This window comes from Delphinus delphis, chromosome 16 (genome assembly GCF_949987515.2).
Source record: "Delphinus delphis chromosome 16, mDelDel1.2, whole genome shotgun sequence".
Taxonomy (NCBI): domain Eukaryota; kingdom Metazoa; phylum Chordata; class Mammalia; order Artiodactyla; family Delphinidae; genus Delphinus; species Delphinus delphis.
This window is the reverse complement of record NC_082698.1, coordinates 33,637,739-33,652,927: the sequence shown is the minus strand read 5'-3', so window position 1 is coordinate 33,652,927 and position 15,189 is coordinate 33,637,739. Positions and strand designations below refer to the sequence as shown.

Genomic DNA, 15,189 nt, shown 5'->3' with positions numbered 1-15,189 from the left:
GAGCAAATGATAGCATGTCAATTGTAATTACGAAATATATTTTGACTTCTACTTTCAGTACTGTTCTAGGTCATGCTTTTTGCTTAGATTTTTAAGAAGTAGCAGATTTTAAGCATTTTTTGTCCTTGATCTGTATCTTCAAAGACTGTACAAGTAGTGAATTGACAACCTAACAATTAAATGGGGAAAAAGTAAGTTATCAGTACTGAATACTTAAAACTTGATGACATCCATGATAGAATTTATGATCTGACTGCTGTCATACTTTGTTTATCCATGTGTGGTTCTCTCCACCTATATTGAGAGCACTAGTGTTTTATTTATATTCTTGATTGCCTAGCTCCAAACAGAGTCGTATTTTAACTACCTTGTGCACCTCAGTGATTTACAAGCATATGACTTTATTTCCAGCCTCTCATTAAGATGCCAGAGCCATTTATCAATTAGGTATTCATCATCCACTGCCCAAACCATATCCTTCTCTTATGTTCCTTGCCTCAGCAAATGTCTCTGATGAGGTAAGGTACACATCATTTGCCCTGTCTAGAAACCACGGATTCATCAGGATTATATAATACTTTCCCTCATAATCCTCATTGAGTTTCTAAATCCCATGTATTTTACTTCTTAAAAACTCTTGTTTCTGCCACTTCCTCTCTTCCTACACAAATACAGCTTTAATTCAAATTCTCGTCACTTTTTATTTGGATTATTCAGTCTTTCTAACTGGCCTTTCTCTGTTCATTATTGTCCTTTTCCTAGTTTTTCCTCCACTCTGTGAAAGTCTTCCTATGACATTCCTCTGCCTAAAACCTGCTATGGTATTCCACTGCCTACAGGATAAAATCTGGGTGCCTCAGTTTGTCCATCTGCCCAGGCTCATTTTAAACCATGTCCCTTGAATACTTTTTACTCCAGTAGTACTGCACTACTTGTGGTTTTACTCAACCCCTCCCCACACTCATACTTTTTCTCCCCTTATGTTTTTGCATGTTATGTTCCATCTTTCTGAAATGCTGTTCTCCCATAATCTCATTAGAAGTGTTTCTTTTCATCTTTGAAGACCCTACAGAGCCCGTAGCTTCTCTGTAAAACTTTTCATGAGATGTCCCCCACCTACTCTGATAAAGTTAATCACTTCCTCCTTTGTCCTATTTCTGAAACTTGCGCCTCTTTTATTGTACGTATAACACATCATTATAAACATTATAATTTGTTTGCATATCTATCTCTCCTGTTAGGCTTGAGAACAGTGATCTTGCTTTTATTTTCATGAGGGTAGGGAGTTTTCATCAGAGTTAGCCCAGACTAGCACACAATAGGTGCTCAGTACATAAAAATCAAACTGAATTATTGATTAAAAGCAAGTTGATTGGACAGTAGATATATTAGGACAGGCTGAGTTATGCTACGATAACAAAAATGCCCAAAATCTCATTGGATGAACACTGGCATTTTATTTCTCACTTGCACAGAAGTCCATAGTGGGTCTAGTAGTCCAAGATTTGAGCTTTTGACATCTGTAATTCTACTTTCTCAACATGGTGGTCTCCCCTATCACTGTGGGACTAAGGGTTGCACAGTTAGTTCATAAATGCTTTAGACTTAAAGCAACACATGTAACTTGTATTCACAGTCCAATGGCTAAAACTCGTCATATGACTTTGCCTATTTGGTGAGTAGTAAATGTGTCTGACTTACTAAGTATAAAAGGTCCTTTTCTAAGTGCAACATTATGAGAGACAAACAAACGGAAGACATTGTTTTTATCTTCAAGGAGCTGATGGTCTAGTTGGAAAGAGAAGACAAAAAACATACAACTTGAGAGTTATTCCTATCAAGAAGTGTGTCTGGGATACTCTTCACCTCATTTTTAGTTGTAATGAGTTCATTCAGACTATATCATGTTGAGAATTGTTCTAGACTAGAAAATAAAAACTAAAGTGCTGAGAGGATGTAAAATAAACAAGTGGAAAGAAGAGACTGCACATTAATTTTGAGGGACAGACTTACTTGCTATTGAATTTCAGAATTCTAAGTGATTAGGCACTGTTTTCCTGTTTAGAACTTTAACTGACACACAAAAAATGATTTTATAATAGTTGGTGTTTTTTAAAAGTATTGTCCTATAGCACTCTATTGATATGTTTTCTAATATTAAATTTCAATTCTGTCTTCTTTCTTAACAGGGACATTTTTGAAGAAGATAATTATAGTCCCATCCCTATTGTTAATGAAGAAGAATATAAAACAGTCATCAGTAAATTTCCCTTTCAAGATCCAGACATTGAAAAGGTACAAGCTAGTATTTAATTCAAGAATTTTCTTAAAAATAAATTAATCATTTTTATTGCTACATTATATTAATCTGATATTGTAAGTGAGAATAGCTTCTTTTGAGGCCTTTCTTGTTATTGTTGTGTTATTTGAGAAAATTAATTATGTTTTGTTAACTTTTAAAGATTATGTTACTACTACTACTACTGTTTTGGTGAGCTTAAGAAAGGACTTTCTTGGGGCTACTAGGAGCCCTTGTCCCAAATATTAGGTGGATTCCCAGGGCAGGTGTTACTATCATTGGGTGGATTCCAAATTAGATATACTAAATGTTGAGTAGATTATAGGAATAAGAGAATATTGTAAGGAAAGAGAGAATTTCTTTGAAATTTCCATCACTGTGGAAGATCTTATTTTGTGGCTTTTTTTCTAGAAATATATTTGTATAAAAAGTTTATCTTGGGGACTTCCCTGGTGGTGCAGTGGTTCAGAATCCGCTTGCCAATGCAGGGGACACGGATTTGATCCCTGGTCTGGGAAGGTCCCAAATGCCGTGGAGCAACTAAGCCCATGCACCACAACTACTGAGCCTGCACTCTAGAGCCCACGATCCACAACTACTGAGCCTATGCGCCGCAACTACTGAAGCCCATGCACTGGGAGCCTGTGCTCTGTAACAAGAGAAGCCACCGCAATAAGAAGCCCACGCACCACAACTAAGAGTAACCCCTGCTCACTGCAAGTAGAGAAAGCCTGCACGCAGCAACGAAGACTGAACGCAGCCAAAAATAAAATAAATAAATTTATTTTTTAAAAAAAAGTTTATCTTGGTTAAGTAAGAGGTGTATGAAGGCAATAGCTACCTGTAGATTTTTTCCTGAAGTAAGAATGTCTATTTTTGGAGTCAAGATGTCTGAACAAAAGACAGGCTAGAGAAAGGAAATAGACCAGCACGTAGAGTATTCTGGAAATACACCTGATTGCCCATATGCGTGCATGCACACAGAAACACACTTGTACCAATCCAGTATCCCTGGGTAGAATTAGATCTTATGAGAAAAGGATATCATATTTCCTGTTATTATCACCTTTTTCATTCTCTTCATTTTTGATTTTTTTCCCTTAATCTTTTTTATTTTTTCAACACTTTATAATTTAGTCCTTTTCTACATTTTTATCCCTTAATAATGAACAAGAGTGAATTCTGAATGAGTTGTGTGAATTGTGACTGTAAATTTTTATGTTACATTTGTATATACATAAACTAAGCATATTACGTGTAATAGTCACTAAATACAGGACCAAGTAATTTAATGCATAGCTTTTAGATTATAGCTAACACTGCCATTGCATATACCTAATTGTATTCTAATACACACAAAAGACCAGAATAATTATTCTAGTTCTGGTTTTTGTGTGTGTGTGTGGTACGCGGGCCTCTCACTGTTGTGGCCTCTCCCGTTGCGGAGCACAAGCTCCGGATGTGCAGGCTCAGCAGCCATGGCTCACGGGCCCAGCCGCTCTGCGGCATGTGGGATCTTCCCAGACTGGGGCACGAACCTGTGTCCCCTGCATCGGCAGGCAGACTCTCAACCACTGCGCCACCAGGGAAGCCCTCTAGTTCTGTATTTTTGAAACCCCAATCAAAGTTTCCCTGTCAAGAAATATTACGAGGGACTTCCCTCGTGGCGCAGTGGTTAAGAATCTGCCTGCCGGGACTTCCCTGGTGGTCCAGTGGTAAAGAATCCACCTTATAATGCAGGGGATGAGGGTTCGATCCCTGGTCAGGGAACTAAGATCCCACATGCCACGGGGCAACTAAGCCTGCCTGCCACAGCTACTGAGCTTGTGCGCCTCAACTAGAGCTGCGTGCTCTGGAACACACGCGCCACAGCTACAGAGCCCACGCACCCTGGAGCCTGTGCACTACAACTAGAGAGGAGAAAACCTGCACACCACAACTAGAGAGAAGCCCACACGCTGCAATGAAGAGCCTGCATGCCTTAGCGAAGATCCTACATGCCACATCTAAGACCCGACGCAGCTAAAAATTAAATAAATAAATACTAAAAAAAAAAAAAAAAAAGGAATCCGCCTGCCAATGCAGGGGACACGGGTTCAATCCCTGGTCCAGGAAGATACCACATGCCACAGAGCACCTAAGCCCGCAGGCCACAACTACTGAAGCCCGCGTGCCTAGAGCCCATGCTCCACAACAAGGGAAGCCACGGCAATGAGAAACATGCGCACTGCAACGAAGAGTAGCCCCCGCTCACCGCAACTAGAGAAAGCCCGCATGCAGCAATGAAGACCCAATGCAGCCAAAAATAAATACATAGACAAACAAACAAATAAATAAATGTTGTGGGGGTTTTTTGCAGTACGCGGGCCTCTCACTGTTGTGGCCTCTCCCGTTGCGGAGCACAGGCTCCGGACACGCAGGCTCAGAGGCCATGGCTCACGGGCCCGGCCGCTCCAGGGCATGTAGGATCTTCCTGGACCGGGGCACGAACCCGTGTCCCCTGCATCGGCAGGCAGACTCTCAACCACTGTGCCACCAGGGAAGCCCAATAAATGTATTTTTTAAAAAAGAAATATTATGAGAATATTCTCTGTCTCACAGCTTGGCTTTGCTTTGTTTTAGTTACTGGTAATAAATGTGTTCAGGATATAGCATCTGCAAAAAGAGCGCTGGATTTGGTCTGGATTCATGTGCCAGCTCTGTCTGTGGCTTATTATGGGCAAGTGACTTACCCTATTTGGGCATTTTGCCTCATCTGTCAAATAAGGAGGTTGAACTAAATAATCTCTAATGTCTCTTCTAATTACACTAAACTATTCTAAAAGGATATTTGACTTTGCTTGTAGGGTACTTCCAAAATATACGGCATCTGAGGATTAAGCTTGTTAGGAATTGTATTCATTGGTTTGTGTATTATTCATCATTAAAAAGAACTATCATTAAGGCAAAAGGCACATGGAAAATTTAAATGTGATAACTTAGAAATCCCGTAAGTTATTTAGTAATAGTCTCTTGGTTGTGTGTTTACATATTTAATTTTTTCCTATTTTAAGTATAATTTTCAATTAAAACGATTGAAAAAGATGTGAAATTGTCTTTCAAATAACATGAGTTCTTTTCAGCAGAAATTACAAGTGAGAAAGGAATAAGACTGAACATATATGCTAACATCTGTCTTTTTGCAGATAGCTTTGCTAATTTAACTAGGATCCTTTGGCTAAAATAAGAACATGTTCATATTGTCTTTAATGTCATTAAAATCAATTCTTAAAGTTGAAATATCTTTCAAATAGTTAATATTGGTTTCATTATTTTGTAAAACATAACTTGGAGGTGAGTTAGCTCTTACATTATTATAAGGTGATTTTAAAGAATAGCAACTCTTTAGTTGATTTTTGTAGTACTCCTAATTCAGTTCCTAAATTTGGAAAGGTTGAACCTACCAGTTTTGGAGAGAGACTGCTCTCTGCAAATGTTTTCACTACCAGCTTATTGTAAGTTTCTTTCTGCTGGAGGTACCTAAGAGTACATATGTTAATTCATATATTTATCATTCACCTGCTATCTAGTAGACACTGTGCTATGTGCTAGTTTTTCAGTCTCTGCTGTCAAGGAACTTGTAGTCAAGTGAGGGATAGATTAAATAAACAGGAAATTACAATTCACAGAAGTTGGCCCTGCTCAAGATAGAAGAAGCAGCATGGAGAAAGGCTGTAATTCTGCAGTGTAAAGTACAAGGTTGATGAAGTGCAGGAGACGAAGATCAAAAAATGAAGATGAAGTAGAAAGTGGCAGGCTATAATAGGCCTTGTAAACATGTTAGGGAGCTTAGCCTGATGGCTCGAATAAGTCACCACCAGATTTCAAGCAGTAAAAACATAATCAGATTTGTGCTTTAGAAAGATCTCTCTGGCTAGTGTGTGGGGAATGGGTTGGAGAAGAGTAAGGCTGGGATACTAGCTTGGGGATTGTTGCAGTTATTTTGGCAAGAGAGATTGGTGACCTGAATGGGAGTTATGGCTGTGGAATATGATTTGAGATATTTAGGAAGTAGGAATGACAGGAGTTGATTATCACTTGCATATGAGGGATGATGAAGATAGAGGCACAAGTGTGATAGCCACATTTCTGCCTTGGCTGGTGGTAGCATTCACTAAGATAGGAAATGCAAGAGGAGCAGATTTAGAAAGAAGGGATGATCATTTCACTTTTGGTTCTGTTGAGAATGTCTCAAATGTTACAGCTAAATGGAGGTGTTCAAATGTTAGTTAGATATACAGATTTGGACTTCAGGAGAAAGATTTGGCCTAGAGTTTTAGATTTGGGAGATATTGGCACTTGCATGGTGAGAGTAGGTGAGATTCTCTAAGGACAGTATGTGTGGTAAGAAGGGAAGAAAGTGTAGGATAGAACCCTAAGGAGTAGCAGTTAAGGGATGGCTAGAGGAGGAGATATAGAGAAGGTAGAGAAACAAAGGAAAACCAGTGTGGGTCATGGATTCCAAGGAAGGAGAGATCCTTTAAGAAGCAGGAGGCGAGACTTCCCTGGTGGTCCAGTGGTTAAGACACTGTTTTTCCAATGCAGGGGGCACGGGTTTGATCACTGGTCGGGAAACTAAGATCCCACATGCCCCGTGGAGTGGCCAAAAGTAAATAAATAACATGGGGGTTTATTTAGGGGGGAAAAAAAAAGCAGGAGGCCCATTGTGTCAGATTGTTCAGGTGAATCAGGTAACATGAAAAGTTATTGGATTTAACACCTGTGAGGTCATTGGTGACCTTCGTGAGGGTGTTTTCAATGATGTAAACTAAGTTGCAATGAATGTGAAGATTGAAGTAGATTAGGCTTCATGAAGCGTAAAGAGGGGGCTTTTGGTAACAATCTTCGGGAGAGTTTACCTTTTGGAGACTGAGAATTTGCTCATGGATGTTGGCTGGTAAAGCATTTTAGCCAAGAAGCACACTGCAAACCATTAGCTTCATATTAGCTCAGAAAGCTGCTGTAAGGTATTCTAGGAGTTTTGGAATGAAGTGGATACTTTCTTAAATTAGCATTCAAGCAAGTGAAGGGAGTCGTAGAATTATTTGATGACACTGAGCCAGGAAGCTGGCCCATAACTTTCATGCCAACCTGACTCTGTATTACGGCTGCAAGGAAGCAAAGAGTTAAGCATCTTCTGCAGGATACTTATCATCAGGACACACACTTATATACTTTCTCTGCTTGTTAGAAGTCTGATAACATGATTTAAGAAACAGGTAAATTGCCACATTATTTTCTTCAGAAATATTTTAATTCTTTTTAAAATCTTAAAAATAATGGGATAACAGTAGACTTTAAAATGCAGGTATTAACTACTAATTCAAATGTGAAATCAATTTAATTTTTACATTTTTGAGGTGATTAGAATATCTTTTTATAAAATTTCAGCAACAGTTTCAACTTTGTTTTTCTTTCAACAGCAATCTTTCCCAAAGAAACTGCCCATGTCTCAATCAGTGCCTCATATTTATATTCAAGTTAAAGAATTTATTTATGCCAGCCTTAAATTTTCAGAGTCGTTACACCGGAGGTAAGTTTATTAATAAGAAATGTATCTTTATCATAGCTATTTTTGTGAAACATTAACACGTGATTTTTAGGCCATGACTCTTCAGTGGACTATTATCTCGTTGGAAGGCTTACATATCTTAGTGGCATTTGGGGTTAACTAGAAATGCAACCTCAGACCTACTGAATTAGAAACTGAGGATGGAGCCCTTGGCTTTACCAAGTACTCTGGGTGATTCTGATGCACTCCAAGTTTAAGAACCACTGCCTTAAGCTTCATCATACTCTATTAGTCTCTTATACCAAAGTTTCTAGACATGTATTTTAAAGACATTAGCTTATAACATAACACACAATATCATTCAGCATTGGAAAAACAATGGATACAAATGAGTATTCATTGAAAAGGAATGACAGACTATTACAGTGGTAGTTTTCATTAGCAGAGCTCTAATGGTCCAAGAGCTACCAATAATTTATGCTTATCTTTTTTTCATTGAATATTCTAAAGTTCCGATCTAAAGCAGAGCAGTATAATGCAGTAGTTAAGAACATAAGCTTCAGACTTACACCTGAGCTTGATTCTTGATGTTGACACTCACTAGCTGCAGTAGGACTTTGGGCAAGTCACTTAATCTGTTTAAATTGCAGTTCCCTCATCTGTAAAATGAGAGAAATAACTCATAGGGTGGTTTTAAGAATTAAATGAGGTAGTGAGTGTGTATAAAGCACTCCGTGTAACCTGGCACATGGTAGGCACATAAGATGTAGGAGCAGGTGAGATACTACAATATAAGATGTGAGACTAGAGCTTGGAGTTTTTATATTTCATTTGCAGGCATTGGGGAACTGTTGAAGAATTTTTAACTAAGAAACGACATGACTGGAGTAATATTTTAGAAAGTTTACTCTGGCCACAATGTGGATGGTAGATTGGAAGTAAACTATAGAAAGTATAGAAATTTAGCAGTTTGGAATTAACTTTTATTTTGTTTATTTACAGAGAAGAGACAGTGGATCTCTAATTGTTATTTGATTTTTTAAAATAAGTAAATTTATTTATTTATTTTTGGCTGCATTGGGTCTTCGTTGCTATGTGCAGTCTTTCTCTAGTTGTGGCAAGCAGGGGCTGCTCTATGTTGCGGTGCACGGGCTTCTCATAGTGGTGACTTGTCTTTGTTGTGGAGCACAGGCTCTAGGCACACAGGCTTCAGTAGTTGCGGCATGCGGGGGCTCAGTAGTTGTGGTTTGCGAGCTCTAGAGCGCAGGCCCAGTAGTTGCGGCGCACGGGCTTAGTTGCTCTGCGGCATGTGGGATCTCCCCGGACCAGGGCTTGAACCTGTGTCCCCTCCACTGGCAGGTGGATTCTTAACCACTGTGCCACCAGGGAAGTCCTGTTATTTGATTTTTTACCACATTTATAACACCAAAGTTAAAAGCCCTTAGTCATAATATTATGTGTAATTATCCCTAAAGCTTCCCTACTGACTGACTAGAACTAGAATTGTCCCCTCAGTTCTGGCTCTTTTTGTGCATGAACTCCTAGCATTCTAAAAGGTAAATGTTGTATACTAATGCTACAGCAGAAAAGATTATCTATTTTTTCCTTCTGTCTTTGATACAAATATTTGTCATCTTTGTTAGTTCAATATCCAGTCATTCTATTTAACTATGATACTGTTTTTCATTTAGCAAGGCTTTTTATACTTACATTTTTAAAAATTAGCTTTACTGAATAACATTGGCTATTTTCATTTTGTAGTTCAGAATACAGAAAGCATAGTTAGTATTAAAATATGTAAATTTAAATTTATTCTAGATTATCAGCTTTCTGACATATTTTTGTTTTAAAAATTTACATCTGTGGCCTAAAATTGAGTTGAGTCTTTTTTTTTTTAATTTGTCATTAAAGAATTATGGAAAAATAACTTTCTGGGTTTAAAGCTCTTTTATTATGTTTAAACATATTTTGCAGTTAGATTTTTAGACCAAAAAGATGCTTTGGAGCTCTTATAGTAAAAATGTTTGGGGTTCTTTTTATATGTGAATAAGAGCAGGGCCAGAGAATTAAGTGATTTCATGATGAGACTCTAAAGTCTCAGTTATTTGGTTGCAGAGAAAACATCTGAATCTAATATGATCTTTAAGAAATTTTCAGTTTTCATAAGAGGCTAAGCTCTCAAATAATTTAGGAGATTTATTGTATATTGAGATTTAATTACTGTGTTATTTAAAAATTGGGAAGAGTACAGGTTATAAGCTCAAAAGAGAAGGAGTTAAGGAAAAAAAATTGCTCAGTTAGGATAAAAACCTCTTGGAGAAAATCCTGGTCATTGTTGGGTAAATCTTGCTGGCAGGAATAGGACGTAGGTGCTGATAGGTTTTCTTTCTCTGCTTTTACTTATGCATTGATTCAGCATTCAAGGAAGTTCAGGGGAATTAAACAAAAGACATTATCTGTCATGCATAACTTTTCATCTGAAAAGGATGCTATACAGCGTGTCTTTAAGCATAATTTGAGTGTGTCAGAAAGGAAACCAGAGGAGTTGGCAACCACCTCCTTTATATTGGTGTGAGTACGTTGCTTGTTCTAGGGACACTACTGATTTCTGTCAGAGAGTTTGCTACTGTGTAACCCTGAAACCCTACTGGTATATATATGCTATTTCCTGGGAAGTCTTGACTTTAGATACGAAATCAGTGAGGCATATTCTCCTCAGGTCAGAATTAGGGTTAGCAGAAATTGAAGAGCACCTGCATTAAAATGGAGAACATTGGAATAGTAGTGAAAATTACCTGTGTTTTGTCAAATCTTGTTCTATTTGCATATTTAAAATAAATGTAAACTAGTAAATATTTGTACCTCATAGATTTTTAAGAGTAATGTTTTAATAAAGTAAAAAGTGAAAGGGTTCTAAAATTAAAATGTTAGACTGTGTTTAAGGCAGTGAGTCTCATCTGGGGCAGTTTTGCCCCCCAGGGTATATTTGACACTGTCTAGAGACATTTTGGGTTGTCACAACTAGGGGGAAGAGTGCTACTTGCATCAGGTGGGTGGAGGACAGGGATGCTGCTAAACATCTTTCAATGGTACAAGACAGCTCCACAACAAAGAATTATCTAGCCTAAATGTCAATAGTGCTGAGACTGAGAAAACTTGGTCTAAGGACAGCTTAACCGTTTTGATAATGAGGCTATATACAAAAAATCATGACTTACTTAAATTGAAGGCCTAGTGGTTAGAAGAAAATAATAAACTTTTTAGTGCTAGGCTAGTAATTTTTAGGATGTTAAGAAACATCATAGGGTTAGTTCCTCTCCCAAATTAAAACTAGTGTAAGGCAATTAATTTCTTTGAATCTTTTTTAAAAAAATTCTCAATGGAAATGGATAGCTTAGTTATATTAAAATCAAATCTAGCAATTGTATCCAGAGGGTTCACATCAATTTGTATTTTAAAAGTAATTTTAGCTATAGTTGTATATAAAGTGTCTTTGAAAGTGGCTGTGCCATAATGGAGTCATAATTTAAGAATAGTTTTATTTCCTTATACTAAGTACTCCATGGTTTTACTGTAATGGTTAATTGAATACATTTAAATTATTCTATAAATGAACGTTCTACTTTATGGAAAGTATCCCTTTTGTGAAACTAAATTGAATTGAAATATGTGATTTAATAGATATGAATGATTGTAATTTATTTAAAGATATAAAGGAATTAGAGTAAATTGCATTAAATTATTTAGGAAGCTAACTAATTGTAACCCTTGTGGAAACCTTAATAATATCAACCTTTGTTTTTAGCTCAACAGAAGTAGATGATATGCTTAGAAAATCAACAAATCTGCTGCTGACCAGAACTTTGAGTAGCTGTTTACTGAATCTTATTAAAAAACCTCACATAGGTTTGACAGAGGTAGGTTAAAAAGATATTTATAGCTAAATGTTTCATTATATGAAACAATTATTATAAATTAATTTATTGCTGAACATCATCCTATAAAACTAGCTTTCCATTTTAAATTTATTAATAGAAGTGGGTTTGTTTTAAAATAAAAGCGTCATTGTAAATTCCAGTGATGTGAGGGAAAAGGGTTTACGTGGGGAATAGTGGATAGCTGATGATGTTAGAAGATATATGGAGATTCATGTTTGCCAGACTTTACATGAAAAGTGAAAATACTCATTTTTTTTTACTTGGTGAATGTATAAAATTTGAAAAAATGCTTTGAAAAGTTGCTAGTTAGACTCTTGGTTATTTTTTTTAGATGATAGCATTCATAAGCAGTATTTACAGCAGGCTTTTGAAATCAGATAATCAGTTGTATCCTATAATGCTATAATTATGCAGAAGTTGTACACTTGCTGGAAGTAATAATACTGATTTTAAAAATCAAATGGCTTTGTATATATGTAACCTGCATTTCACTGGAGGCATTTTCTATTTTCTAGCTAGTGCAAATCATTATAAACACCACACACCTGGAACAAGGTTGCAAATACCTTGAGGACTTTATAACTAACATTACAAATATTTCTCAAGAAACTGTTCATACCACAAGACTTTATGGGCTCTCTACTTTTAAGGTATGTAAAAATCTGACTAAAAGTTTTTATTTCAGTTACTGTAAGCAAACTTTTAAAAAGTAAAGACAATTTTTGTTATACACATGATTCCATTATATTTTTAACAATTGAAAATTAGTGGTAATCAATGTCAAAAATGAGCAAATAAATGTCAGTTCCTTTTTGGCATTAAACATCTTGTTAAAATGAAGAAAAGTATATTGATTTTCTATAGCTATATTACATTTTCTTCATGTTTTGAAGACTTAGAGTAGTGCTGAATCAGTCTAACTTGATTTTCTTTCATGTCTCACAGTTTAATGGTTAATTGTTTATGTAATATATATAAGTGTATGTTTGGAAATTAAAATTGTAAGAAGAATTAGACAAATGTAAGATTTGCTTTACATCCTTTATTGCCTCTGATAATATTGCCTTATTACATGTTATTCAAGTCCTACTCTTTTCTGAATGGACAGACTTTTGTTTTTATAATACCATGGGATATAACAAAACATTAATTAATGGTTGTTTTAAGCATTATGAATTAAATAATTTCATAAATTTGTTATATAAACTTTTATTATTTTATTGATTTGGGAATCATGTAAATGAGACACTGGCATAGTCTAGCAAAATAAATCCTTTTGCATTGAATAATTTGTTAAACTAATATAAACCATTTGCTGATCCCTTATCTATAAAATAGGCTTGCTAGTTTAACCTCATAGCCCTTTCTAAGTTTTCTGTTAAAAAGAATTATCTTCCCTACTCTTGCTATATTATAAATTACCCAATTTATCTCCTAAAATTATAGTATAATCATTTACAGTTAAAAAATTCAGTATACTTGTATTTAGATATAACTAATTTAATGTTAACAGTAACCAAACTTTGCAGTCTAGGGGTTAAGACTCTGCACTTCCAATGCAGGGGACGCAGGTTTGATCCCTGGTTGGAAAACTCATAAGATCCCGTGTGCCACGTGGTGCAACCAGAAAACCCTCAAAAACAAAAACAAAAAAGAGTAACCAGACTTTGAAAGTGTGAAGTCCAGAAAAGACCCTTGGTTCCTAAAGTTATCTGCCTGGCCCCCAAATCTTATGCTCCTCTGATGATTCTTGAGCCCATGTTGTCATCCTAATCCATAAGACACAAATGCAGATGATATCTGAGTGAATGAATTAATAAAATTATTTATTAAAACTGAGACAGAAGCTGGACAAAACAGGCGTTCATTTATTCAGATAGTATAGTACAGTAATTAAGCGCATATACTCTGGAGTTAGACTGCTGTGTGACTTTGGCCACATTCTTTCATTTTAATGATTCCTGGTTTTATTATCTACAAAATTAGAATAGCAATATATTATCTACCTCATACCATTATTCTGAGGATTAAAGGGGATACTTAGCACAGTGCCATTTGTTGTACATGATCTGTGCTCTGAGCGCTCTGTTAGGTGCTGAAAATATAGAAATGTATCCCTGCCCTCAAGGAGCTCACGGGAGAAAAAACTATAAAAAGACACTTGACAATATGATATAATAAGTACCATAATATAGGAGGAGACTCCACAAATTTGTAGACATTTATTTATCCACAGATTGATTCTTTGCTTCAATATTAGATTTTACACAATCCTTCTTTTTCTGTCTTGCTCTCTGTCCTTATGTCCATGTGTTACTCATACGCTGTCAAAAAGGGATTTACTAGGGAATGGAGTTGTAAGCATATTTAACTATTAACATTATATTTAATAGGCTTGCTCTGTACTTTGATTAAAACATGAAATGCGTTGACATCTGGTGTATCTAGGGATCTTCAAGCAATTTTTCTTATCAGTTGTAAGTCAAAGAACCACAGATACTGGAACATGATGCCTCAGATTAAGGAATCTTGGAACTACACTTCTCAAAATCTGCCTGTTGAGAGGAAATGTTTAGAAATGTTAGCTCTGGTCCATCATTCCAGTGGTACTTAAGTTGTAGATATTTAGTTGAAGCTACAACTGCCATAGGATACCCCTTGGGTTTTCTAGGAAATCAAGTTCAGCCTGTACAAATAGTAGAACATCCTTATTTCTTGTTGTTTATTTTTTGTTTTATTTTTGCACAGAACTCAGGAAACCCTTTCTGTTTTATGATATACAAACAAGAGTTATTTCAAGCTCAATATTTGAAGGTTAAGTGTTCTTCAACTCTTCCTTTGATCTGTTTCAAGAGGAATTTGTCTTAAACTGTACTATGAGAAAGCAATTCAACAGGGAGAATCATTAAATCAACATTAAAGTGAATTACTGAGGGAGATTGGGGGAATTTCCATTCACAGTGAATAGTCAATCTGTAGATGATTAAAGTACAGTCTTGATTACAGACATTAGCAAGGATTGCTTAGTTAACCTCTTAGCCTAATTCTTTTCAGTTCAGTGACCTGATCAAATATATTTCTATTTAGTTGCTTAATGATTATAGAAATAAGCACTTACATGATCCTTTTACCCATACCTCCATTTGCTTCCCCTCCAAAATCCCACATATGCATATACAAAGTGGTAGATTTTATATCATATTTGTTTACTTTATGAAATACTATATAGACTGCCTTGTTAGCTTGCCATTCATTGTACTAAATCTGTGAGTGGTACAAAAGAGGTAAAGTAAGTAGTTCCTGCCCTCAAGCAGTACCACAGCTTTTTGAAATTAACCTGGACCCACACTGAGAGCTACTTGAAGCTAATATAAGACTTCTAACTGAAAAGATTTGCATCA

At 36.2% G+C, this 15,189-nt stretch overlaps 1 protein-coding gene across 6 annotated transcripts in view; it reads left to right on the top strand.

The window, feature by feature from the left end:
* Positions 1–15,189, top strand: part of EXOC6 (exocyst complex component 6) — a 318,511-nt gene that overhangs the window by 207,637 nt on the left and 95,685 nt on the right. For all 6 annotated transcript variants that reach the window (XM_060034465.1, XM_060034466.1, XM_060034468.1 and 3 more), the window contains exons 14-17: positions 2,190–2,295; positions 7,762–7,871; positions 11,656–11,767; positions 12,304–12,438. In XM_060034465.1, coding sequence (XP_059890448.1) covers positions 2,190–2,295; positions 7,762–7,871; positions 11,656–11,767; positions 12,304–12,438 — 463 coding nt within the window. The remainder of the gene's footprint in view (positions 1–2,189; positions 2,296–7,761; positions 7,872–11,655; positions 11,768–12,303; positions 12,439–15,189) is intronic.